Raw genomic sequence first — 25,889 nt, forward strand, 5'->3', positions numbered from 1 at the left:
TGTGTTCCATTTTAGTTCATTGAGCATGTTTAGTACAGTTACTTTAAATTATTTGTGAGGGAGAATTGATCTGTGTTTCTTTAGGGTCAGTTTCTGGAGTTTTATTTTGGCACTTTGATTGGGCCAGGTTTCCCTCTCTCCTTGTATGCCTTGGGATTCATTGCTGCTGCTGTTGAGACTTGGGCATTTGAGAAACAACCACCTCTCCTAGTCTTTATAGACTGATTTTGTGCAGGGAAAAATTTTTACTGATTAGCTCCACTATAGATTCTAGGACCTCTCCAAACTTTTTCTAAGGATGTGCTGTCTTCTCTGCATGTGCGTCTATGCTTTTAAACATCTCCAATTTCCTAAGCAGCTTGTTGTTCCTATTTCTTCTCAGAAGCCTGTGAACCTTGCTTCTGCTGGTGTCTGCCTTTGAAACTGCAGCTATAACATGCCATGAAGATCATGTCTTGTTTTCAGCAGCTTCCAAACAAGGCCACCAGTGCTTCACCAAGTCCCGTCAGTGCTCTGAGTAATGTAACTCAGGAACCAGTTCCTTAGGCAGCCTCCAGACTAGACCACATGCTGGATGCATGGTCCGCTCTTTTGTTTTCATCCTAAAAGAGGATTCCCAAGGTGGGAGGTTTCCTGTTAGTTGCACTGTGCTAAATCAGATAGGGAGAGAAGCATGGATAACAGGTACGCAAAACTTTTTAAAACTTTCCTTTCCTTTTTGCTGGAATTCCTTCTTGGTTTTACATTGGTCTAGATGCTGTAACTTTTCAACTGGTCTTTAGAATTCTCACAAAGTTATTCTGGTCAATAACTTGTTGTTAATTTTGTGGCTCTGTGGGAGAATGAGGAACTGAAGCTTCCTAGTCTGCCTTCTTGCTGACATTACCCCATTTTATGTATTTCTTATGTCTGGCATTATTTGATAACACTTTTAGATTTGCAGAAAAATCAGAGAGCATTCCTGTATATTTGGCACTCAGTTTCCCGTATTGGTAACATCTTACATTAGTGTGGTACATTTGTCACAATTAATGAACCAATATTGATACATTATTATTAACTAAAGTCCATATTTTACTCAGATTTCTTTAGGTTTTACCTAATGTCCTTTATTTGTTCCAAAATTCCAACCAGTATACCATATTATATTGAGTTGTCATGTATCCTTAGGCTCCTTTTGGCTGTAACAGTTTTATCACTTATTTTTTAGGTACATAAACCAACAAATTATTTTTATCATTGAAGCCAAATTGATTTAGAATTTTTTGTTGCTTGTACCTCACAGGATTCCCAGATGATACAGATTTCTAGTCCAAACACATTGTTGTATAATGAGAAAAGTGAGGCCCACAGTGTCCTAGAGATAATCCACCATCACAGAGCTAACACTGAAAGAGCTGGGATTTTAGCCCAAGTGTTTTTACTCTAATATCTGTGCTTTGTTATTCTATGCCACTTGTTGCTAAAATACACTGCAACCACACTATTTCCAGAAAGATAATTTTATTGCATCTTGAATTTCTGATAAACAGCCACACTAACATATGAATTGGTGACAAGGTTTTGATAAACGTTTAGTGTCTTATTATAAAATATAGGCTTTACCTGAATGCCTAAATTCTTATAATTTTTTTAATTTCCATAGGTTATTGGGGAACAGGTGGTGTTTAGTTACATGAGTAAGTTCTTTAGTGGTGTGCCCTTCACCCAAGCAGTATACATTGTACCCTATTTGTAGTCTTTTATTCATCACCTGCTTCCCACCCTTTCCCCTGAGTCCCCAAAGTCCATTATGTCATTTTTATGCCTTGACATTCTCATAGCTTAGCTCCTACTTATGAGTGAGAATATATGATGTCTGGTTTTCCATTCCTGAGTTACTTCACTTAGAATAATAGTCTCCAGTCTCATCCAGGTCGCTGTGAATGCCATTAATTCATTCCTTTTTATGGCTGAGTAGTATTCCATCGTATGTATATATACCACAGTTTCTTTATCCACTTATTGATTGATGGGCATTTGGGTTGGTTCCACGTTTTTCCAATTGTGAATTGTGCTGCTATAAACATGACTTCTTTTCCTCTGGGTAGATACCCAGTAGTGGGACTGCTGGATCAAATGGTAGTTCTATTTTTAATTCCTTAAGGAATCTCCATACTGTTTTCTGTAGTGGTTGCATTAGCTTATATTCCCACCAGCAGTGTAGAAATGTTCCCTGTTCCCTGCATCCATGTCAATATCTACTATGTTTTGGTTTTTTGATTATGGTCATTCTTGCAGGAGAAAGGTGGTATCACACTAAATGCCTAAATTCTTTTTTTTTTTTTTTTTTTTGGAGACAGAGTCTTACTCTGTCACCCAGGCTGAAGTGCAGTGGCATGATCTCGGCTCACTGCAATTTCCGCCTCCCGGGTTCAAGCGATTCTTCTGCCTCAGCCTCCTGAGTAGCTGGGATTATAGGCATGCACTGCCACGCCTGGCTAATTTTTGTATTTTCAGTAGAGACGAGTTTTCACCATGTTGGTCAGGCTGGTCTCAAACCCCTGACCTCATGATCTGCCCGCCTCCACCTCCTAAAGTGCTGGGATTACAAGCGTGAGCCACCGTGCCGGGCTAATGCCTAAATTCTTCTAATGACATTTCTACATCAGTAATTTAAGAAGAGATACTCACTGATTTGTGTATCAGCATTTTCCCTCATGGCCCACTGGATATAAGGCTTCAGAAACAGGTTTATTCATCCATCCATCCATTCATCCATCCATCTACTGATACAAACATACATCTAAACATCTATTCAACAGATACTTATTAACTGCATACTATTTCCCAGACAATATTCTAGGCAGTACAAACTAATTTTTGTTGATCTCCTTTATCTCCTGTAGAAGAATAGTCATGAGTCTCCAGTAATTTCTGGGCCAAAACCAAATGGTACCAACATATTGAACTCATTAATCCTTTACCCTTTTGGGGGTTTTATGTAGGAATGTGGGCTTGATAATGTGGGAAACTGAAGTTTAAATGTTGAGCTAAAAAACAAAACAAAACAAAAAAAACCAGCTGAGCAACTTCCCATGAGCTTGGAGCAAAAGAGGAGAATGGTGTTATAGAAGCTGAGAGAACAATCTAGAACAGAATATCACCAAAAATGAGTTGAGGACATTTACACAGCAGCCTTATAAAATTCCACAATGATAATAAGCAAAATTTTTCCAAAACACTATGGATAATTAACTTTTTGAAAGTACAATGGGGTTGTTTTTCTGTCGACCATTAGTAAGAGCAACTTGCTATGTAATTTTCACCTTCCTAATAATTATTTGCACTTGCATTAAGCATTCCATTGTGACTGGGCTGCCCCCTGCTATCACTTCCTGTCCTCTGTACCCCTCCCACAAAGTGCTGGTTAGAGGGGGAGAGCAGCTGCAAACTCTGTGATTGATAAGCAGACCTCCTCCCTGTGAACACCCACCAAAAGGAAGGGAGGAGTCATGGCATTTTCATATTAAAAGTTGTACTTCTCTGGTGAATTTTGACATTGTTCCTAGAATGACCTTTAAGGTAGGTCATAGGTGTCAGAGCTAGGCAAGAAATGCATGCTGATAGAAGACACATCATAGAGCTTTCTGGCAACAAGTAGGACAAACTGGGGTTCTCTGAGGTCCATTTTTAGCTCCCTGCAACCTCAGAAAAGTCATTTTACTGATCTCTGCTCTAGTTTCTTTCAAACATAAAACACGTGTCAGCTCCTCATTTCATGGGAGGGTTTTGAAAATTTATCAGTTTGTGAATTAAAAATATAAGAATGGGCTCAAATGGATGATGTTTTAGAGTAGGGGATTGGCAAAGTACTATATAGCCCATGGGTCACATCCAGCCCCCAGTCTGTTTTTGTAAATAAAGTTTTATTGGAACACAACCGTGTCCATTTATTTGCATGTTTCCTATGACTGCTTTAACACTACCATGGCAGACTTGTACTGTTGAGTCATAACAGAGACCACATGGCCTCCAAAGCCTAAAATATTTACTATGTGGCCATTTACAGAAAAGGTTTGCTGACCTGGCTTAGAGGATTACCTTGGGGGTGGGGGAAGAAAAGTATGTATCTTTTTGTGAGAAAACCTATCCTTGACAGGGCATGGAGATTGCTTTCTGAGGGAGTCAACAGCTAAAAGCAATCATTCCTCCTTGCTAAGCCTTTATTGAGAAGGTCATGTGAGAAATGATTTTTAAAAAAGAGTCAAGAGGTGAGGTTGGGAGGTGATGGCTAAAGGCTAATGAGTTTTTAACAGACATGACCTTCTAAGAAACATGAATGACCAAGGAACCCTGCCATATCCTTTCTTACTTGTGTTACTTCCCTGTATTAGCCAACCACTTACACTGAAAACGATGACATAGAAAAAGATAGGGCTGCCCACTGTTCTTTTCCTTTCAGTTTTCCCTTATTCACAGCGAGTCAAAGGGAGGGAGTGTTAGTAGGATGTGCTCATATTAAGAAGTACAGTCAAAACAATTGAGTTAGTTGTGTGCAGCATGTCTACTGTTCTGATTAGAATGAAAGACATATGCATGTATAAGCTATGAAATACAAATTGTATAATTTCAGTGATTCTTCAGACAAGTTAATGCTCTTATATTTTCATCTGCAACTTTCATCATACAAAGATGATCAGTAAAATTCCTGCTAATAATTTAAAATTTTCATTTGTCTTATTATGAAATGTCATTAAATAGGCTGGGTGCAGTGGTTCACGCCTATAATCCCAGCACTTTGGGAGGCTGAGGAGAGTAGATCACAAGGTCAAGATTCACCATCCTTGCCAACATGGTGAAACCCCATCTCTACTAAAAATACAAAAATTAGCTGGGTGTGGTGGCGCGCACCTGTAATCCCAGCTACTCAGGAGTCTGAGGCAGAAGAATCTCTTGAACCCAGGAGGCAGAGGTTGCAGTGAGCTGAGATTGTGCCATTGTACTCCAGCCTGGTGACAGAGAGAGACTCCATCTTAAAAGTCATTAAACAGGAAATAAAAAACTCTATGACATGTTGACAGAGAGACCACAGACGAAGGGGAAAAGCTTTACATTTTCATACCTTTTCCAGCACTTTTATCCTGCTTTTTGAACAAGGGACCTGCATTTTCATTTTGCAACAGGTCCTAAACATTATGGAGCCAGCCCCATGTGCTCAGCAGCACCCTTTAAGATCAGAAAGCATTTTTGAGTTTCTCCCAGCCTTCCCAACCTGAATACCTAATACCAAACCTGTGTTTCTGGAGCGGCCGGATGGCATGCTCCGTGCAGCAAATATGTGACATGGCTACTCTTGACTCAGATTGATTTGAGTGTTCACTGGCATCAAGAGTAGTGTGATCTCTCATCATCCTTGCAATTGAAGGGGCTCTTCACCAGAAACTGGCCATCGATAACAAGGCTTTATCCAAGCTTTGAGAGGAGCTACAGAATAAGGGCTTGGCAGGAACTGCAGTTTCCCACCTTTTGGTGGACCACAATATGGCACTTCTGTCACCAGCCCTCCTGTCTCAGTTGCTCTCCTTTTTTTTCTTTTTCTTTTTCTTTTTTTTTTTTTCCTTTTTTTTTTTTTTTTTTTTTTTTTGAGATGGAGTTTTACTCTTGTTGCCCAGGCTGGAGTGCAATGGCACATTCTTGGTTCACTGCAACCTCTGCCTTCCAGGTTCAAGCAATTCTCCTGCCTCAGCCTCCCAAGTAGTTGGGATTACAGGCATGCGCCACCATGCCTGGCTAATTTTGTATTTTTGGTAGAGACAGGGTTTCTCCATGTTGATCAGGCTGGTCTCGAACCCCTGACCTCAGGTGATCCGCCCACCTTGGCCTCCCAAAGTGCTGAGATTACAGGTGTGAGACACCGTGCCCGGCCCTGCTCTCCTTTTATGCTGGAGTACAGACAATACTGAAAAGACACCTGCCACCAAGGTGATTCCATGTCCTCTTAAGTTCAGCCAATTTACTTGGCAGCAACACCCATACCCCCACGTGGCATTTGGCACAGGCCAGAATTTCTGCCTGTGCCCCAGCCTTAGGCAATACCATCAAAATTGCTCTCTGCAAGGGTTGGCTCAATCTAGAAAGAAGAGGTCCAGAGGCCACTCAAAAAAATCAAGGGTGGCAGGCAGCCCCAAGCTAGTATTTCAATTACAGGCTGTGATGGAAACCTGGTCCTCCAGGTGTTTCTCCTTTGCACAGGTTGGCCATCCCTGTGATACCGAATGGACTTTGTGACCCACCTCCTGTACATCCCTAGGGGCTATATACAGCACAGGAGAAGAAAGAGGCGACCCAGTGCACTAGCTAACCTGCTGTCCACAGCTTGGCCTGAATATGCATGTCCCAACTCTGTTGTAGTCAAGTGGCCCAAGGAACTTCAGATAATTACAATCCCTCCAGATACTTTGGCTTGCTGGACAAATAAGGAGAGAAACTCAGGGATTTGTCCTAGAGTGAAGGCCAGATTAAGTGAGCCAGCAAAGTTTCAAGAAGAAATGCACAGGGAAAATGAAACAGCCTCTGATACAGGAGAAGTTTGCCTAGCACAGCTCTTTGTGCCATATGCCAAATTAGATCTGGAATGATAGAGTCATTTCAGAGCTTTCCTGTTAAAAGCCCTTCCATCAACTCTGCAAACTTACCTTCCAGCTGGGAGCAGTGATTATTAACTCAGCAGATAGGTGCTTTGTCAGATTCAAAAGAAAACAAATCTGCTCCAATGAAGAGAATAAACAGCCCCTAATGTTCAGCCTGGGAAGCTTTTGTATTGACAGGGCAAAATTAACTTTCATTTCATGTAATGATACTATTATATTGACTTTGTTCCCCCCATTCCAGAATTATAATATACTTTCCTCCCCTTGACTGGATGCTTGGGATCTAGGAACTCATTGAACCAAATGACATTTGCTCTTGCCATGAGGCAAGTATTTGATTTTTATGCAGAACCCATCATGTGTACTCAAAAGCAACATATTTTATTTAAGAATTGTTCATCAAAAACACACACAAAAAATGAGGCAAACTGCCTGTCTTCTAACATATTGCTAGTTCTTAACTCTTTGGATACTTATTAACCTCACAGAATAACAGAGTAACCTATCACCAAGAGATTTATCTTATTTCCTTCATGGGCACAACTGTTAAATTCCACAGAGATCTGCAGCATTTTATTAGCAGAGACAAAAGATAACAACTTGTGTAATCTCTCAGATCAATTTGTCCTTTGTTGGGTGTGTATTAAAATGTAGTCTTGATAAAGTAGGAAATTGGTGTCTGCTTCAAATATAAAAATATCACAGGAGATGATGGGCACAACCACAATATCCACATCCCAACTTTACACCTTAATTCTTCTTGACATTTAAAAAAATTTTTAGAGAAGAAAAAGTTCAAGGGAATTCACCACAGAATAACAGATAAAGGGACTCCACAGAATAACAGTAAAAGTCTCATGAAATCTTGTAGTAAAAATCAAGAAATAAAATATCCAAAGAATAGCCCTAGAACTACCAAATAATATTTGAAGATAACCTATTAGACTGGGTAAATACTTTGAGGCTCACACAAAAGAATGAGGTAAGCCTTTTCTGTTTCTAATTTCCATGATGACAGAATCCTATCATGTTGACTTGACTATCTTCTGCTGTGGTTGATAAGAAAGGGCACACAAATTATTTGTATTTATTCAGATTATTATTTTCTGGAGACAGATAAGCCAAAAATACATTTCACATTGACCATGGAATAGATTGACGGATGAGAATGACTAAACTACTCCCAAGTTGAGCCAAGCCCATACTGGAGAACAAAGTGGAAGTTTCCACATCTCATTATTAATTTCCACTCTTCAGGATTCAGAGTTGAATTATTCTGCATTAAGGAGATAGTACTCAGTTTAATTGCCCACCATGGGAATTGCTGGTAGAATAATAGAATAGCATGTCTTGTCCAATCCTCATGCAGGGCTACTTTTTGTGCACACAGAATGAAGGTGGCCAGGAAGCCAGCAGGCCAACAAAAAAAAAAAAGCCTCTCAAATTTAGAACTTGAAAAATCAGGCCATGTGCTTCGGAACTGACCCTCCAGTCTCCTCTCCAACCCTCATCTCTATCCTCAGACTCTAACCTGGCTCATCATAATAATCTATTTTGCCAGCTAGTATTGTAATATTCATTTTGCTCGTGTTTTAATTTTTTCCTGTAACTTACAAAACCAAAGTTCCAGATTTATTGAATCATGGTACTTTTGCATTAACTCTCCCTACCTTCACAATCAAACAAGCATATTTTTACCCAATTTAACTAAAAAATGGTGTTCCTCATTCTCTGACTTTTAAACATGTATTTTAAAAACACCTTATCTTGTATTGTCCAAACCAGAACACTTTGAGAGCAAAAGGAGGTGCTGTCTGTAATTACTTCAGAATGACACCCATAAACCAGGACTCTCCTGGGTGAATGTGATTGTATAAGTCACTCATCTATAGTCTATATCTGTATCTAATCATCTATACCCGTATCCATATCTATAGCTCTATCATCTATATCTATAGTCTATATCATCTGTATATCTATACCCATCTATATCTGTATTAATACATCAATATCTATATTCTATATCTATGTATATCCACATCTATGTCTGTATCTGTATCTATGATTGGCTCTATAATATATCTACATCCCTTTCCATCTATACCTACCTCTAAAGTTATTATTAATTGATGCTGTTATTATAACAATCACCTTAGAGTATCTCACTTTCTCTGTTTCTCTTCATCTCTCCATCTTTCATCCATTTCTCATTGGGACACTCTTTCCCATGACTCTTTCCTTTTCCTTGTAGTTTCTTTCTATCTGTCTTCCTCCCTTCCCCTGCTCTGCTGTCTCTTAACTGGTAATAATAAGGAACTGAGAAATTTTAAATTTGCATCTATCATATTTCTTAAACAATGTTTTCTGTTCCTTAAAACTGCATTTCATATTTCTCCAAGAATATCAACAAAAGTTTTTCTTTCTCACAGGCTGAGTCTCAGTTTTACCATCCAGAAAAATGGAGTTAATCATTTCTGTGTTGAAGTCAAACAAATGAGATCATGTGTTGACAAGTGCTTTACAGCAGCAACCATAGCTGTTCATTAGAATTACCTGGGGAGCTCCTGAAACTCACTATTCCCAGGCTCGACCCCAGACCCAGGCATCAGGATTTTTTACTGATCCTCAGTCTATTCCAATGTGTGGCCAAGGTTGAGAACCATTAGTTTGTAGCCTATACAGTATTATAAAACATATATTAGCATGTGTGTATTGCATCCTTCATTTAACCTCGTGAATCAGTAACTCTATAGAAAACAGGTTACCCAGCCCTACCCTAAAAAATTGAGTATGGAAGAGGGAAGATGAAACTTGAGCACATTTTGAACTCTCCTGGGCTATGTCCTGAAAGACTCATTATGTTAAAATTATCTCATTATTTAGTTGTTAGACTCTAACTTTGAACACATAAAAGCCAACTTCCTCCCATAGCTTTGTCTGTCACTCGGAATACTTGTACTTCCATCAAAAACAATTGTTTGATGTGGGTTATTGTTTACATACTAAGATGAGATTAAAAAAAAAAAACATCTAAATTTCTCCTTCAAAAATATGCAAGAGAGTGAAAAATTAAATGCAAAGGTGCTAATTACTAACCATAGATTAATTTTCAAATTGTCCCTTTAACTTCTAAAACTAATGAGTACAGAAATATTCCACAGTGCAAACCTGGGCTCCCGAGAACTCTGATAATTAGAGTACCTCTTTGTAATAAACATTACCCAGTAAGTTAAAAAAAAAAAAAAAGGAAAGAAAAATAATGATTGTCATTATTTATAAAACTCATTAGTGATAAAGAACAAACACTTTCAGAAGAAATACTGTTCTTGACATCTTAAAACTTTCTCTGAGAGGACTGTAGAAACTTACTTTTCAAGTAAAATGAAATTGCATGGATTTGGAAAAATGACACTGGTGACTTTGGTTTTAAAACTTGCCATTTAGTAATCAGTGCAGGTTTCTCTATTAAGCTGCTGATTTGCTCTTATGTTTTAACAGTGGGCATTAGGCCAGTGTAAATGTTACACTGACACCCAGTCTGGCTCTTAAAAATGTCAGTGATGGTAATGGTAATGCATGAAGGCAGAGCTAGCTGACATTCCCAGAACCTCTAACCAGTTGGCCTCAGTTTGGATTTCCACCTATTGATCGAATGACCTGGAATGTATGGGAACCCAAATCCAACCAGAGGAAAATAAACATCTGTTTTAATCAGAGAAGTCTGATGCATACCTTCATAAACCCATAAATCCATGTCTTTTAAAAACTATATTTCTTCAGCCACAAATTTTTATTGTTTTGAGTCAAAGCATCTAGGTCACCTTAACTAAGCCAATTGCACACAGTCATAGCCCTGTTACAAAATAGATGGTACAATATAATATTAAAAATTACCATCTTCCTAGCAGCCTAAGGGACTTGGACAAATGGTATGAAATTATGAATTCAAAATCTGGGGTTTGAGCCAAACTATTGGCCTTTCTTCTAATCTTTGAGGTTTCTGGGAGGCTCTGCTCCCACTGCCATTTCTATGATAATATCTCTGTGAGCTCATCCTTAGGAAAGCCTTGGAGAGCCAGGGGGCCACTTTCCAGTCATGTTCAAGGGCATCCTGGATCTTCCTGGGATGGACCCAGGAGTCAAGTACCTCAGAAACAAACTGTGCTCTGAAGGGATGGGAGTCCTGTCCCCTGTGCAGCAATTCTAGGGAAGGAGAGAGATTTGGGCTTCAGAGACTGAGAAACTGTCCACAACATTCACATGTGTTGTCCCTGTTGCTATTTTTCAGTAATCCTCACTTGTATGTGGTGGTGGTGGTGGGCAGGGGTTGGTACAAAAGACCAAATCCCCTAGAAACAACCTTGGCAGATATTTTTTATAAAAATGACCCCTCACCTCACGGTGATCCTGTGTTTGACTAATCAGTCCATAATCAACTTGGCTGGAACAAAGAACATAGCATGTGGTTGTGAAATAATTATTTTCTGGCCTCCAATCTCTGCTCTATTATGATCAGGCTAGAACCAACCACGCTTCCTGATTTCAAATCTGTTTCATGAATGTCTTATAATTAAGGATATTTTGCTCAGGTTGGAGAAAAAGGGCAGTATGGACCCTTGCCATTTTGAGAAATATAAATGCTCTTTTCACACACACACACACACACAAAACCAAAAAACAAAAAACAAGACCACTCTGCAGCCACTCCAAAAATCAGTTTGGTGGTTCCTCAAAAAGTTAAACACAGACTTTAATTTTGACCCGGCAATTCCATATGTTCCAGCAACTCCACGCCTAGGTATGTGTGTCCAGAAGAAGTGAAAGCAGAGACTCAAATAGATGCTTGTACACAAATGTTCATAAAAATACCAGTAACAATAGGCAAAAGGTGGAAACAACCCAAATGCCCATTAACAGATGAATGAATGAACAAAATGTCCACACAAGGGAACATTAAAAAGGAAAAATAAAAAAGGACAGAATTCTGACATGCCTGAAAATGTTATGCTAAGTGAACGAAGTTGAAGACAAAAAGATAAATAATTTCACTTATATGAGGTCCCTAGAGCAGATAAACTTATAGAGACAGAAAGTAGAATAGATGTCACCGTGGGGTAAGGGGAGGGAGGAACTGGCAGTTATTGTTTAATGGGTACAAAGTTTCTTTTGGGTATCATGAAAAAGTTCTGGAAATGGATAGTAGTGAATGGTTGCACAACATTGTGGATGTACTTAATGCCACTGAATTGTACACCTAAAAATGGTTAAAATGGTAAATTTCATGTTATCTTTCTATACCACAATTAACAAAAAACCAGAGCACCACAAAAATCCAAAACTTAAGCCAATGTTAGTGTGAGAAATTTACGATAAAACAGATAATGTATATTATCCTTTTAGCTGATTTTTAAAAAATTACAGATGAGAAAGTAACATTCCTGTCTTGACCACTCCTAAAAAGCCTTGTAAATGAAATTCTTGCATGTCCGACTTTGGTTGTTAGTCTCCGACAATGAATACAACTTGGCCTAATATTGAACGGTGGTAACTTTTGCTCTGAGTCAGGCTTACCATGCTACACAGTGAATTGTCACTCGAAGATGGTGCCTGTCCAAGAATGAAGCAACCCAACATCACAATATATAGAAATACAAGTGTATAGAAATAAATATAGAAATATATAGAAATATAAGCAGTTGGTTTAGGAGATCCAGCTGCTTTAGTCATGGCCTCCAAATGCCTATGAGTGCCTAATTTAAGTATGTTCATTCTCATAAAGATAAAGAAGTCCATTGGCCAAGGATCCTATTGTTCATACCATCTGTTGAACCTACTTGATGAAGTAGTCTCGCCCATCTCGGTTTGCCGTCATCTCCCATCCATAGGGGGGCACCTGGTTCAAGCCCCAGGGTCCTGAGGGAGGTGGCCAGCCTGAAGACTTCGTCCTGTGGCTGGAAAAGAAAAAAAAAAGCATCATTACACCTGACTCCTGAACATTCCTTCTGAGACAAACTCTGAAAGGAGAATGTGACTTGCTCCTCTTAAATTGGGCAAACCCCCAATTTAAGTTGCAACAAAAATCGACAAATTATCTTTTACAATTTCTAGTTTACAACTTAAATTCAATTCAGGAGCAAAATGAAAGGGTAGGTTCTGGAGAATTTTCTAGGTGCCTGCCTTTCCAACATCAAGAAGAAAGAGGAAGTAACTCCACGTGACAAGCAATAGCAATGGGTAGCCTTGTAGTCACAGTCTAACCAGAGGCCTGAGCCCAGTTTCTGAAGCATTACTGAATCCTGGCTAAGCCTCCTCAGTCCAGGACCTGCAGAAATTCCTCCTTGCCCTCATGAATGCCCAAGACTTCCTCAGACCTTAACCATACTTTGGAAGGAAGTAAACGATGCCATTTTAGGATGGCTCAACATCCCTCATCACTTGGTCCTTTCACTCCAGATGAAGTTACTCACTGCATAGCCTGTAAAAGCCTTTGGGTGGTTCCAGATCCCAGGCTGGCACCACCGAAGCTGGTGGCAGGGAGCAGTGATGATGCTGTCAGGAACTCACAGTCTCAGCTACCTGTGAGCCCTTTGCAAAGAGGAAACAGCGCCCCCTGCGGTCAGATGACCACAGAGCAGGCACCCTTCCCCCAGCCTGGTGCCCGCTCAGGCTAGTGAGTGTGGCAGGGGCTAACACAGCTGGGAACTCTCACACTAGGTGCACCCTAAACAACCTCATGTGGTGGCTCTCCCGCAGCAAACATCCAAAGCAGGGGTCTCGGCCTTTCAGACTTTCAATTCCCCAGGATACTGGGCAACTCATCCCTCTCCAGCCCAGCCCAGCCCTTCCAGCACCTCTCAAGTGAAACAAGCCTATTTCCTGCATGTTTTCCGCAGATGAACTATTTTGCATAATTTTAACCACCTCCATTACTTTTCCTTAACTTCCTTTCCGTTTTCCTACAGCCTTTATAAAGGATGTAGGAACAGTTTGTTTTTGTTGGAAAAAGTGTTCACAAATTTAATACTGGTCTGGTAAATGTAGAATGCCACCATAGGATTATTTGTGGCCCATTGACTACTAAAAGACATGGGAAGCATTTTGTTCCTCTTTGTGCAAAAGTCAGCAGTGGCAATTTCCTCTGGTGGTTTTTGTTTTTGTTTTTTAAATGTGCTGCTTCCCTGCAGTGAGAGAACACATGAATTTGCTACCCTGAGGTACTATTAAAAACACACACACACACACACACACACACAAACCCCAAGAAAACCCCACCAATTTCTCTACACTAGTAGAGAAAGCATTTGGAATGCTTTGTAAGGTGGTATCAAGAAAACAAGTTCTTACAGGTATGAACACAGTCTATTCTATTATTAAAAACGTTTCCAAAAGCAATAGTACATTTAGAGATGGCACAAAGAATATCCTTGTGAGTGAAAAGAGGCCTATGTAGAGAATGCAACAATTTATTCTGGCTTACTCAATTATGTACGGTATCAGAAAGTTTATCTTCCCCAGAGGAGGCTTATTAAAAACAAACTGTCTTTCCTTTCCTTTCCTTTCCCTTTTCCTTTTCCTTTTCTTTCCATTCTTCTTCCCCTCCATGAAATCTTAATCACTAAAGGAAAGACACAGGCTTCCTAATATAATTTACATGTAAAATACAGCATTATAATAATGAGTTGGAGGAAGCCTGAATTTTATTATAAACTACGTTGTCCTGTACAGTATGTTCAGGAAGCAGCTAACAACCATTTAGCAAGATATTTTCAAATAAAGCCTCTTGTCATAAAATACCAAATGAAGTGCCAATACTGGAAAACTCTACAAATGCGAATCAAGTGACTCTAGCTCAAGGAGCATCCCCTGATACAAAACAAATAATTGAATAATTAAGATCAAATATGGCTACATGTCTGTTAATGTGTTGACAAAAAAATACATGGATCTGAAAGGCCTTAGTATGATTTAGCAAATAAAAAGTGCAAGTGGAAGGAAAAAAACACCCTTTGTAAGTATTTATCCATAAAAACCTTGAGAAAAGTTAACGACACAGGTCGTAATTGCAGAGGGATTTGGCTCTGGCTCCTATGCAGTGTGATGACTACAAGTCCAGCCCTGACAACGGCCAGTATGAGGATTTCAGGCAGTCATAATCCAGGGTTTTATGTACTTCCCAAATTGAGCTGAAAAGAAGCACCTGGCAGCACTTGTTAAATATACAGATTACCAGGTCCCAGAAATGATGATTATGATTCAGCAGGTCTGGAATAGAACAAGAAATCCATGAATAGGCATAAATGCATTGAAACAAGTAATTCAGATGATTCTTGTCTTCAGGTAAGGTTGCCAGATTTAGCAAAAAAGCAAAGTCAAAAATACCCACTTAAATTGAATTTCAAATAAACAATGAATAATCTTTAGTATAAATGTTAGTATAATTTTATTGAAATATATAGGATATACTTATACCAAAAAGTAATGTTATTATTTATTGAAAATTTAAATTGAAGGAGGCATTCTGTATTTTTTAACTGGCAATCTTGGGTTTGGGAAATACTAGTGTTTGCTACCCCAAGCTTAGGCTGAGATCTGGTAGCATGGGTACTACCTCATGGTTTGTTAGAAATGCAGAATCTGCATTTTCTTGAGATCCCCATGTAATTTACAAACCCTGGAAAGTTTATGAGGCATCACCCAAATCAGTGGTTTCCAATGTGATGCCTTACTGCACATTGGAATCCCCCGTGGAGGAACTTGTAAACCACAGATGCTTGGAACCAAAGCCAAGCCAAGCCATTGAAGTCGGAATATCTGGGGATAGGGCCTAGGCATTGGTATTTTATACTACCCAGGTCAGCCAAAGTGGCGACCCACTGCTCCAAGTAACTCTTCTTTTTTTTTTTTTTTTTTTTTTTTTTAAATTAGCTGATAAGGTAGGAGAGAAAGGGTGTGGTGATCAAGAGGAGATATGCTGGAGCAGAGAGTTTGAGAAGTATAGTCCCAGGACCAGCAATAGTGGCTTCACCTGGGAATTTGAGATGTAAATTTTGGGGCACCACCCAAGACCTACTGAATCCAAAACTCTGGGGTGATGGGGGTGACCCAGCAATCTGTGTTTAACAAGCTTCCACACAATGCTGATGCCCACTCAAGTTTGAGAAACACTGGGTTAGAACCAGACTCTTCAATCCAGGCTCTGCCGTTTATTTTCCACGACCTTGAACAAGTTACTTCATCTCTCTAACCCCCTCAATTCCAGTTACTCCTTGGTAAAATGATGACAATAGGACCCATTGGGAGAATATTAAGTAGGTTTTGTAAAGCACTCAGTATGTGCTATAAAGTGTTTGCTAAATAACTATAATATAGGACTTTGGGTGGTTGTGCAAGTATAAATGGCTTTAATCCATCCTCAGAACAGAAAAACAGTGAAAGGCTCAGTCATCTATTCTTCTCCATTCTGGCAAGAGCAGGGCAAGAAGGGGCTTAACCAAGCAGTCACACCTTCCCAGAATATCAGAAGGTGATGAGTTCAGCCATTCTCAAGGCAGAAGGAAACATCAAAGTTTTTTTTTCTTTGTTTTTTGTTTTTGTTTTGTTTTGTTTTGTTTTTATCAGAAATCCCAGCTGTGTGATCCTGGGTGCACAGTGTCCATTTCCACCGGTCTCAGGCAAGGCCTTGGGAGTTCTTGCAATTCTGATGTCCTGTGACTTCTATCTGAGAGCATGGCTGTGTGAACCACTTTCAAACACTTAGCTCAGCCTTAAAAATAGCGACCTACATTGGCAGGGCTATTTAAGTCACTTCAGAAACTCCCAGCGACTGACTGAACTGGTTTGCAACTTTATGCTTTACCCATCTATTGTTTGCAACAGATTGAAACCTTCCTGGACAAAAAATATATTCATACTTGATAGGAAATGAGAGCAGCTATGAATGGTACAGACAAAGTTGTGGAACTATTTGTATTGCAACCATTAGTGGAAGCAACCCATGGTTTCCTCCTGTGTGCATGCCTCTAAGTCCTGGACAAAATCTTGATGGCCAGCTCACCCTAGGAGAAGTCAGGCTTTCAGGAGACACCTGAAGGCCTCTTTGGTATTTGAGTTTCCTTAGAAACATGGCAGTGTCCGATAAAGGGATGCCACGGGGGAAAAGGAATGTGAGGTCAGGTTCCAAGGTCCTGAGCCAGATTCAAATTCTGCCACTTACTGGATTTGTGACCCTGTGCAATTTACTCTAAACTCTCTGTACCTTATTTTCATCACCTGTAAAGTAGGATTATTTTAACTCACTGTTTTTCATTCGGGGTGATTTTGCCCCCAAGGGATATTTAGCAATATCTGGAGATTTTGGGTGGTCACAACTGAGGGGAAGAGGAGACGAGGTATATTGCTAAACATCCTGCAATACACAGGACAGCCCCTCAAAAGATAGAACTATCTGGCCAAAACGGCAATAGAGCCAAGATGAAAAACCCTGCTTAGCTCATAGGACTGTTATAAGAAGATAATGTAATTAATGCACAATTCTTAGCATAGTACCTTGTATATAGTAGGTTTTCAATGTACTTTAGTTGAATAAAACATAAAACCAAGCATTCTCAAGGTTTCTGCTTACAGTCTAATAGTGATAAATACAACATATCTTTATATCAGAGGGAAAGAGTTCAAATCCCAGGTTTGCCACTTAATGGGCTGGCTTTTCTGGGTTTTAGTTTTATGTGTAAAATGGAAACAATAACAACTAGCTCACAGCAATGTTATGCAGATAAATGAGATACATAAAGCCCTAAAGTACAATGCTTGACCCATTTATAATAGTCTCATCAAATGGTACATTGTGTTGTAAGCAGTAATGGTCATAGTAATAAGAGTAGCATGGAGCATTTCTAAGGATATACCTGCTTAGGATACTCACAGGCCTGCTTCAGCATGCAACAGGTGCCTGCATTATTATTTCCCTTTCAAAGATGAAGAAACTGAGACACAGAAAGAGTGTATAACTAGCCTAATAGGGACAGCAATCTACTTTAAAGAGAGGCTGCATCCTTCAGCAGGCACTGTGTCTTACATCAATGGTATTAGGCATGGAAATGGGGGAGGAGACTAGAGCCCACCCCAACCTTACCCTAGGCCAAACTCCTGCTAGGGTTATACGACCTGTTAGAAGAATACCCAGGACTGAGACCTGAGACTTCCTGCTCCAAACTCTATGTTACTTACAACATGCTACAAATAAGTGTGATAACAACTTATCAGCTTTCTTATATATCTGGTCATATTTTGGACAGGTAACCAGGATTAAGCTGCATCTTTTGAGACTTGGTGTTGAGGAATGCATTATCTTCATTTCAGATATGGGAAAACCAAAGCTAAAGCTCTATGCATTTGGTCATCCATCAGTGACATTGCATGATAGTATACAGGTCTAACAAAACATGATCCAGAATTTTATCATTCTTATCTCTTTGGACTCACAAAGATTATTTTCAGACTAACCCAAGGTTGTATAGCATTCTCGTTTAGCTTGCTGTAAATGGTGGTTGGATTATAGAACCCCAAACCCTACAGATACCTCAAGGTATCCTAAGATAGTATTTTACATTTGCAAGCAGATGGTATTCAAGGTATGTTTCGGGTTTACATGCAATGTGGGTTAAGGTAAGGAAGTGGAGAGGTGTGAGGAAAATCAATGATAATAGATGGTTCTAGATTAATTTAACAAGCTCCAAGTTTTGAAGACAGCCATGTTTCTTTTGTGCCCAGCTTGATATGTCCCATTGGGGTTAGTAGAGGGTCCCTGGCATGACTCTCAGGGAGAAACTGTCCTGTACAGTTTCTTGCCCCCATGAATCAGTAAGGAACTGGCTAACCAGGTCTTTTCTTCCCATTTATTTGTGCTGTAGACACACAGATATGTCCTGAATTAGGCTGCTTTCTCTTCTCCCTCAGAACATAACTTTCTCCATTAAATCAAGCTTCAGTACAGTAGTCAAAGTATTTTGATCTCATACAACAGGTAACAGCTTTTCATTCTACTGTTCCTTATTAGCAGGTTTTGGCACAGGTACATGTGAGGAAAGCTACATTAATAGTCTGAAAATAACTTCAAAGCCCCATAGATAGAAGTAAAAATCATCCCACCAACTATTTTTAAGATGTCACTTTTGTTATGACAAGGAGGACAGGAAAATATAGTAAAGGGGGAAAAGCAGGCAGTTAAAAACTACTTTAAATATTAATGCCAAGCCTCATGAAAGCAGATACTCAAAAATATATTCATTACAAAATCATTTTAATCAAGAAGAAATGTATTATTAATCAAGAGTTTCACTATGGTAAAAGACATTTGACTGTGTATTTTAACAACAAAATTTAAATGCTTTTCTGACTATTTTCATCTGATTCATTACATGATTTACCAACCCACACAATAAAATTAATTATGTAGTTATACATCTATGAGTTTCAGCACAAGCCTCTCACAGCTTGCTGAGTTAGTTATGTTTCCTAATTAGGTATCAGGGAGAATTACTAGGATAATTAAATCTGGGTTAACTGGTCTTTTTCCAAAAGTTTCTACATACAAAGTTCAGCCTCACTTTGTGAACAATCCAGTGACAGAATCCAGATGTCTTCAAGGTCTGAGGCCATGTATCTATAGAGTCACCAAACATCACATGCTGGGGTTGCCATTAAAGTTAGATGCAGCCCTGCCTCCAATTGGACATTTGAATTTTGTACTGTGCATTTGCATCTCTTAGTTCACTGAATTCTCCAACTCTGTAACTGTGGAAGGACAGTTATAAGGACAATATAATAGCATGATATTGTTGAGGAGATAGCATGTAGAATGGCTAAGATTCATTGCTCAGAGAGGCACTACAGAGCTAAATGTGGGCACCGTCGACAGGTCAAGTCTTGAGCTCCTTCTGCTAGAATGCTGTTGTATCTGTTCAGGAGTTTGTAGCTGTTATTATACTTTCCAAGCATATGATGCCAGGTGGTAGGCTGGGCACTCCCCCTTGAGGGGATGGACAATGTCCTTACCTTTCTATCAGTATTAGTCAGACTAGTGCCAGGCACATGATAGGTGTTCAAATGGGAATTGAATTAATAAATGAATCCAAGCTACATGATGATACTGGCACAGCATGTTAGGATTAAAATTGTAGTTCTCTGCCTTTGAGTGGGCAAGAGTTCATGTGTGTTGAAATGCCATTTGTTTAATAACTGCTGTCAGATAGGTACTATTCTGGGCACTTTCACAGATTCTTTCTTTTTAATCCTTAGAACAGCTCAACAAGAGGGGTTGTTTGCTACTATGTCAGCTCATCCATAATGGAATACCATTCAGACATTAAACCAAAGTTGTAGATGAAGACTGACTGCCATAGGATGTAGTTAAATGAACAAAGCTGGTTACAAAAAGGGTGTGCACCATGTGATCCACCTTGTAAAAAAATCTGTGTGCATAGGCAAAGAAAAACAGTCTGGAAGAATGGGTACACTGTGGTTATCTCTGGGTTGTGAGATTGAGGTGGTTTTTAAAATTCTTGCGTATTTAAATTTTGTGTATTTTATACTGTGTATTTAAATTTTGTGTATTTTTATTTTCTATAGTGAACATATATTACTTTCATACTTAAGATTTTATTTTAAACAAATGAAACTAGAAAATGGTTATGATTCCATGTGGATTCTTGGTGGAATCACTGGAGAAACTGTAGAAAGGAAGTACTGAAGGTGTGAAAACATACAGTGCTGGTGTGGCTGCAGGGAAACGCTTTGCCATGTATTGCCCAGAGTGCATTTTGACAATCCCTGATAGAGGGCAATTAGCAACCTCTATTCAAACTGAAAGTGAGCATACACTTTGACCTAAGTGTCCATCAGTATAGGATAGATTAAATAAAACATGGCACAAAGACACAAAGGAATACTATGCAGCTGTAAAAAGAAGAAATGAGGAAATTCTTTATGTACTGATTTGGGAAGACTCTGAAGATACATTAAAATAAAAAAATCAATATGCAGAAAGATGTACAACCTGCTACTATTTGTGTAAAATCAGGGAAGAATAAAGCAGAAAAAAAGGCCAAATCACAGAGTCTAGGTTCAGACAAAGCTGCATTTGAAAACTAATGCCACCTCATAGCATCTGTGTGAGCTTAACCAGGTTCCTTATCCCTGTCCAAACATCAACTTTCTCTTCTGAAAACTAGGACTAATACCAACCATCCTGTTGAATTGCTGTAAGGACTGTATGACATAGGTGATCAAAAGCTGCTATCATTATTACTTGCACACATTCTTTAATGCATATAACAAATATTGATTGAATGCTTAGTTTGTACCACATGCCGTTCTAGGTGCTTGGAATGCATCAGTGAAGAGAATAGACAAAATCAGAGTTATTGACATGTAAAATAAACACCAATGATCACCTAACTTAGACTTTTTTCTTCTAGCCTAGCATCTACAATGGTTTGAGTGTGCCCCCCAAAGTTCACATGTTGGAAACTTTATCCCCAATCCCGTGGTATTGGGAGGTGGTGGTACCTTTAAGACATGATTAGGTCATGAGGGCTCCACCCTCATGCATGAATTCATGCTGTTATTGTGGGAGTGGTTTGTTATAAAAGGGTGAGTTTGGCCCCAGAACTATGAGAGGTAAATTTTGCAAGGTTCTGTGGTCAGTCTCGTACTGGATATAGCAACCCTATACTACACAGTTCCTGCTGTGTGGGATAGAATGTAGTCTGAGAGCTCTATTTCTCTGTTTCAAGCATCCAGTGCACTCATGACATTACATTTGCTCATTCACTCACTCAAAACGTTTCATTGAGGACTCTTGTGTCAGTCCTTTTGTAGGACTAGAGCTGTGACAAGCAGATAGGGTGCTTGCTTTCCTGGACACTTATGGGACTTATAACATTGTTGAGGAAGGCAGGCATCATGGCTCACCCAGTCTGGACGTTGTCCTGGCTCTGGGTTGTCCCCTGAATCCTGAGTTTTAATTGAAACTTCTCAGGAGTTTCATGCTGAGAAATTCAGGAGAGAAGGAAATCTTCCTTACATTCCTCAAATTATCCCACACAGACAACTATTTAACCCATACCAATCATTAAATGCTTTTTCCTGCTTCATTTAGGACCCAGTCTATTGCCTTTAGCTGTAATATGGAACCTGTATATTGCTCTCAGGACCCACCAAATGCATCATGTCATAGAACTTGACAGTGATTACAGAGTTAATGAAACACAGCATTGTTGAATCTGCCAAATGGCCTAATCTAATTTTCAAATGTGTTGTTAAAACACTTTTGCAAACACTCATCATTTTAAGAGATAACATTCATCTTCACATTTCACTTATTTATGGATGACTCATAACCTAATACTGCTACTCACTAAGCTTAGCCAAATCCAACTGGCTTCCCTTGAACATGTATATGAAATATTCAAACATGTTCCGATTTAGCTATTCATTGTGAAGACTATATTCTCACTGTTTTTGGGGGACATGCACATGTATTTTAATTATTTTTGAATTTTTATGGGTTAACATATAAACTATTTGTCTAGACTGTAGTTTACTTAATCTTCTTGACTTTGCCTAAAAACTTTTAGAATCCTAAAAGTATATCTATTTAACAGTTATCTCCCTTTCCATTAAGTTCTTAATTTTTTTCTGAGTAAGAAAACCTAAATATTTCCTAAAAACTATTCTGAGGAGGCTAAGTTCTAAGTCTACCATTGATAGCAGGGATCAGCAAATTTCTGTAAACAGCCAGATAGTAAATACTTTCAGATTCATGAGTCATAGGCTCTTTGTACCAACTATTCAACTCCACCCTTGTATCAAAAGTAGCCATAGACAATATGGAAACTAATGGACGTGGCTGTGTTCCAACAAAACTTCATTTACAAAAACAAGTCCATATGTGGCCTTCGAGCCATGGTTTGCTGACCTCTGATTTATAGTGTCACCTTGAGAAAGTCATTTATTTTTCTGCCCTTCTATTTTCTTATTTTTAGAATGAAGGGGCTAGACTACATGATGTCAGAAGTCCCTTCAAGCTCCAAAATGTTCACCTTTATTGACTAACCAGGTTTCTTTCTCACAGACCATAATCTTCAACAGGACTGGAAGAGACTCTGATACACAAATTGTGCAAAACTTTTTTTTCACCGAAGTAACAGTTCACCACTCAGGGAAAATGAAAAAAAAATTTCTATTTTCCATAGCATTTGACCCAAAGATAGAACATTATAGTTCAACACATTATATACCTGAATATTTATGGGGAGTTTTAAATCTCTAAACCATTGATCTTGTCTTGTAAATAGGGCCACTGTTTGGATGAATGGTATTTCAAATATGCAATATGCTGGCAGTCCAAAACAATAATGGAAAAACTCACTCTAGTGGCTGCTTTCCAAAATTCAAATCAAGATTCTTTGGGGCTTGTGGAAACAGTATCACAAGCTGATATTTAAAAGGTTTGCAAATGTGATGTTGTAAGACAGCTTTACTATCAAGCGGTATGATGTCTAATAATGTCCACCATTGTTTTAGCCTTACTCACATTTTTTAAACTACCAAATGCTGGTAGTTTTCCAAGCTAAATTGCCTATTTTCTATCAAAAACATGTTTGAGTTTGGCTTGCTATCTCGGTGTCTGCTGGAGACCCTTTTTTTACTGCTGAATTAGAAACCCTAAAGAACAGGTGTTTGTAGTAAACCTGCTGATATAATTAAGAAGGTAAGATGGAAAGTTACAGCCCACTTAGGCACACCTAAATGCACGGGTGCTAAAATGTGTTGTCTGGCTTCCTTCCCCAGAGTTAGAGTGCATTTGCAATATTTTTAATGGGTTATTTATAATATAAACAAAACACATAAACCTAGTGTACTTTATTTTTATCGAATTCTAGGAAGATTTCTGGTGGCTTTTCATTTAGAGCTGTTTAATGAAGAGATCCACAGCTTTGTTCCTGCATTTATTTACATGACTGTTGTCTCTCCCCATCCCAATCCTGAATTCATCATGCAGTTCCATGGTGTCCCATAATTTTCTAAAACTATTAATATAGAAGGAACAAATGTGTGCTTGAAGTTAAGTGTAGAAATTGAAATGATTCTTTTTAATACTCCCAGCTTAGATGTTAAAGGAAAATATATCATTTCACTAGATTTCTCAATATCTGTACATCTCCAAGGTCATCAAAAATGTGTAAGAATAGAAAGTACACCAAGCCTCATAGGGGATACAAACGTATACACTTGAAAATAGATATTTGTCACTCAGGACCTCCCTACTCTTTCTCTTTCTCTTTTTCTTTCTCTTTCTCCTTCTCTTTCTCCTTCTCTTCTTTTCTTTCTTTTGTCTGTAAACAACTGCAAACATTGTAGGGAGAAAAGATATAAATAAGGATAATGTGGGGACTTTCCAGTAGTGATGGAAGCCAATTTGCAGATACTTCCCGTCCAATATCACTCTGCACTTATTTATTTTTTGTTTTTTTTCATACAGAAGCCCTTTTATTGAGCACAATTTTATGAGTAGAACTGTGACAGACACAGATGACAAGTCCCCGCCATGAAAGGAATGAACAACCTAATACAAAGTAGAGAGAGAGGAAGAGGTAGTGTTGAGTATGAGCTGAAAATATGACCATCATGCCTCCTTGCTGCATATAGGGAAAACAGATGTATAGTTTATGTCTTTAGAAAATCTCTAAGAGCTGGTGCTTACCTCAAACTCTGGAGGTGAAAGAGAAGGCCCACATTCTTTTGTAACTTTCATACTTTCCCATTCTGGTCTCATATTTCCATAACAATTTTGAGAACAATTATATTTATTATGACATTTCTAATAAAAAAAACTATAGCAAGGTAAGTGATGCTGTTAGTAACCATATTAGGGTTTCTTAGTTTTCATCCATCTTTCTTAGCTTCCATTTGGAGTTCATTGATAGTTTTTCAATCCATCTGCTCCAATGATAGGCATGTTATGATTAAACACAGAGAAAGATCCAGAAATTCCTTGCCCTAACCCACATAATAGGCTCAAGTGAGCCCTGCTACCTTTTTATGTCCAAACATAATCATTTTATGAATCAGGACAAACACCATCATATATTTTCCTAAGATGTGTTATAGAGAGGAAATGAGCTGAAAACACTAGGAAGACAATAAGCTCTCAATATTTCTATATCATGGAATAATGATTTCCACAGTAAGGAAGACATTTATTTACAAAGAGCACGGAGTTACAAGTTGTGGGAAAGAGCTATATTGTAACCATGTATGACTTGCTAAGTTTTTATTGGACAAGTTCTCAAAATCTCCTCCTCCAGCTGACAATGATAATGTGTCTGCAAGTGTGAATGTTTCCAGGAAGGAGATTTTAGCAGCTAGCAGTTACATTTATTAGAAAAGTGCAGAAAAGCCTTTCATAATGAAAAGTGCCCCTTATAGCAGGGCCTCTCCAACTTTAGCATGTGTAAGAATCACCCGAGCATGTTGTTAAAATGCAGGTTCTGTTTCTGTAGGCCTATAGTGGGGCTCAGGATTCAGCATTTTTAATGGGCTCCCAGGTGGTATTGAAGCTGCTGGCTCAGGGAGCACAGTCTGAGCATAGTCTCCCAAGGTCAGTGTCAGGTAAGGAGTGGATGCTGACTTCCATCCTGGCAAATCTCTGCCAGCCCCTTACACATTCCTGAAACAGGATGTTAACTATCCCTGCTGGAGATTTCAACGTGGGGCTCCCTGTCCTGGCAGGGATTTGCCAAGATGGAAGTTGGCACCCATTCATTACCTGATACTGATCTTGGGAGACCCAGGTCAAGGCAAAAGAGTTAATGAGCACTGGTTTGACAATAGATAGTAACACAAAACAAAATATGTAAATATATCTCCTGAACAAAACCTGCACTTCACATCAATAGTCATCTCAGATTTTTTTTAAATTTTATTTTGAGAGAGAATCTCCCTCTGTTACCCAGGTTGGAGTGCAGTGGTGCCATCTTGGTTCACTGCAACCTCCACCTCCTGGGTTCAAGCGATTCTCATGCCTCAGTCTCCTAAGTAGCTGGGATTACAGGTGCATGCCACCATGCCTGGCTAATTTTTGTATTTTTAGTAGAGATGGGGTTTTGCAATGTTGGCCAGGCTGGTCTCAAACTCCTGGTCTTGATCTCAGATTTTTATACACGAGCATGGTGACCACCAATTAAATGAAGCTCT

At 39.0% G+C, this 25,889-nt stretch overlaps 1 protein-coding gene across 2 annotated transcripts in view; it reads right to left on the bottom strand.

Moving 5' to 3' along the window:
• Positions 1-25,889, bottom strand: part of LOC116271976 (FERM and PDZ domain-containing protein 4-like) — a 488,004-nt gene that overhangs the window by 100,956 nt on the left and 361,159 nt on the right. For both annotated transcript variants that reach the window (XM_031660763.1, XM_031660762.1), the window contains exon 2: positions 12,467-12,583. In XM_031660763.1, the coding sequence (XP_031516623.1) occupies positions 12,467-12,583 (117 nt within the window). The remainder of the gene's footprint in view (positions 1-12,466; positions 12,584-25,889) is intronic.

This window comes from Papio anubis, chromosome X (genome assembly GCF_008728515.1).
Source record: "Papio anubis isolate 15944 chromosome X, Panubis1.0, whole genome shotgun sequence".
Classification (NCBI taxonomy): domain Eukaryota; kingdom Metazoa; phylum Chordata; class Mammalia; order Primates; family Cercopithecidae; genus Papio; species Papio anubis.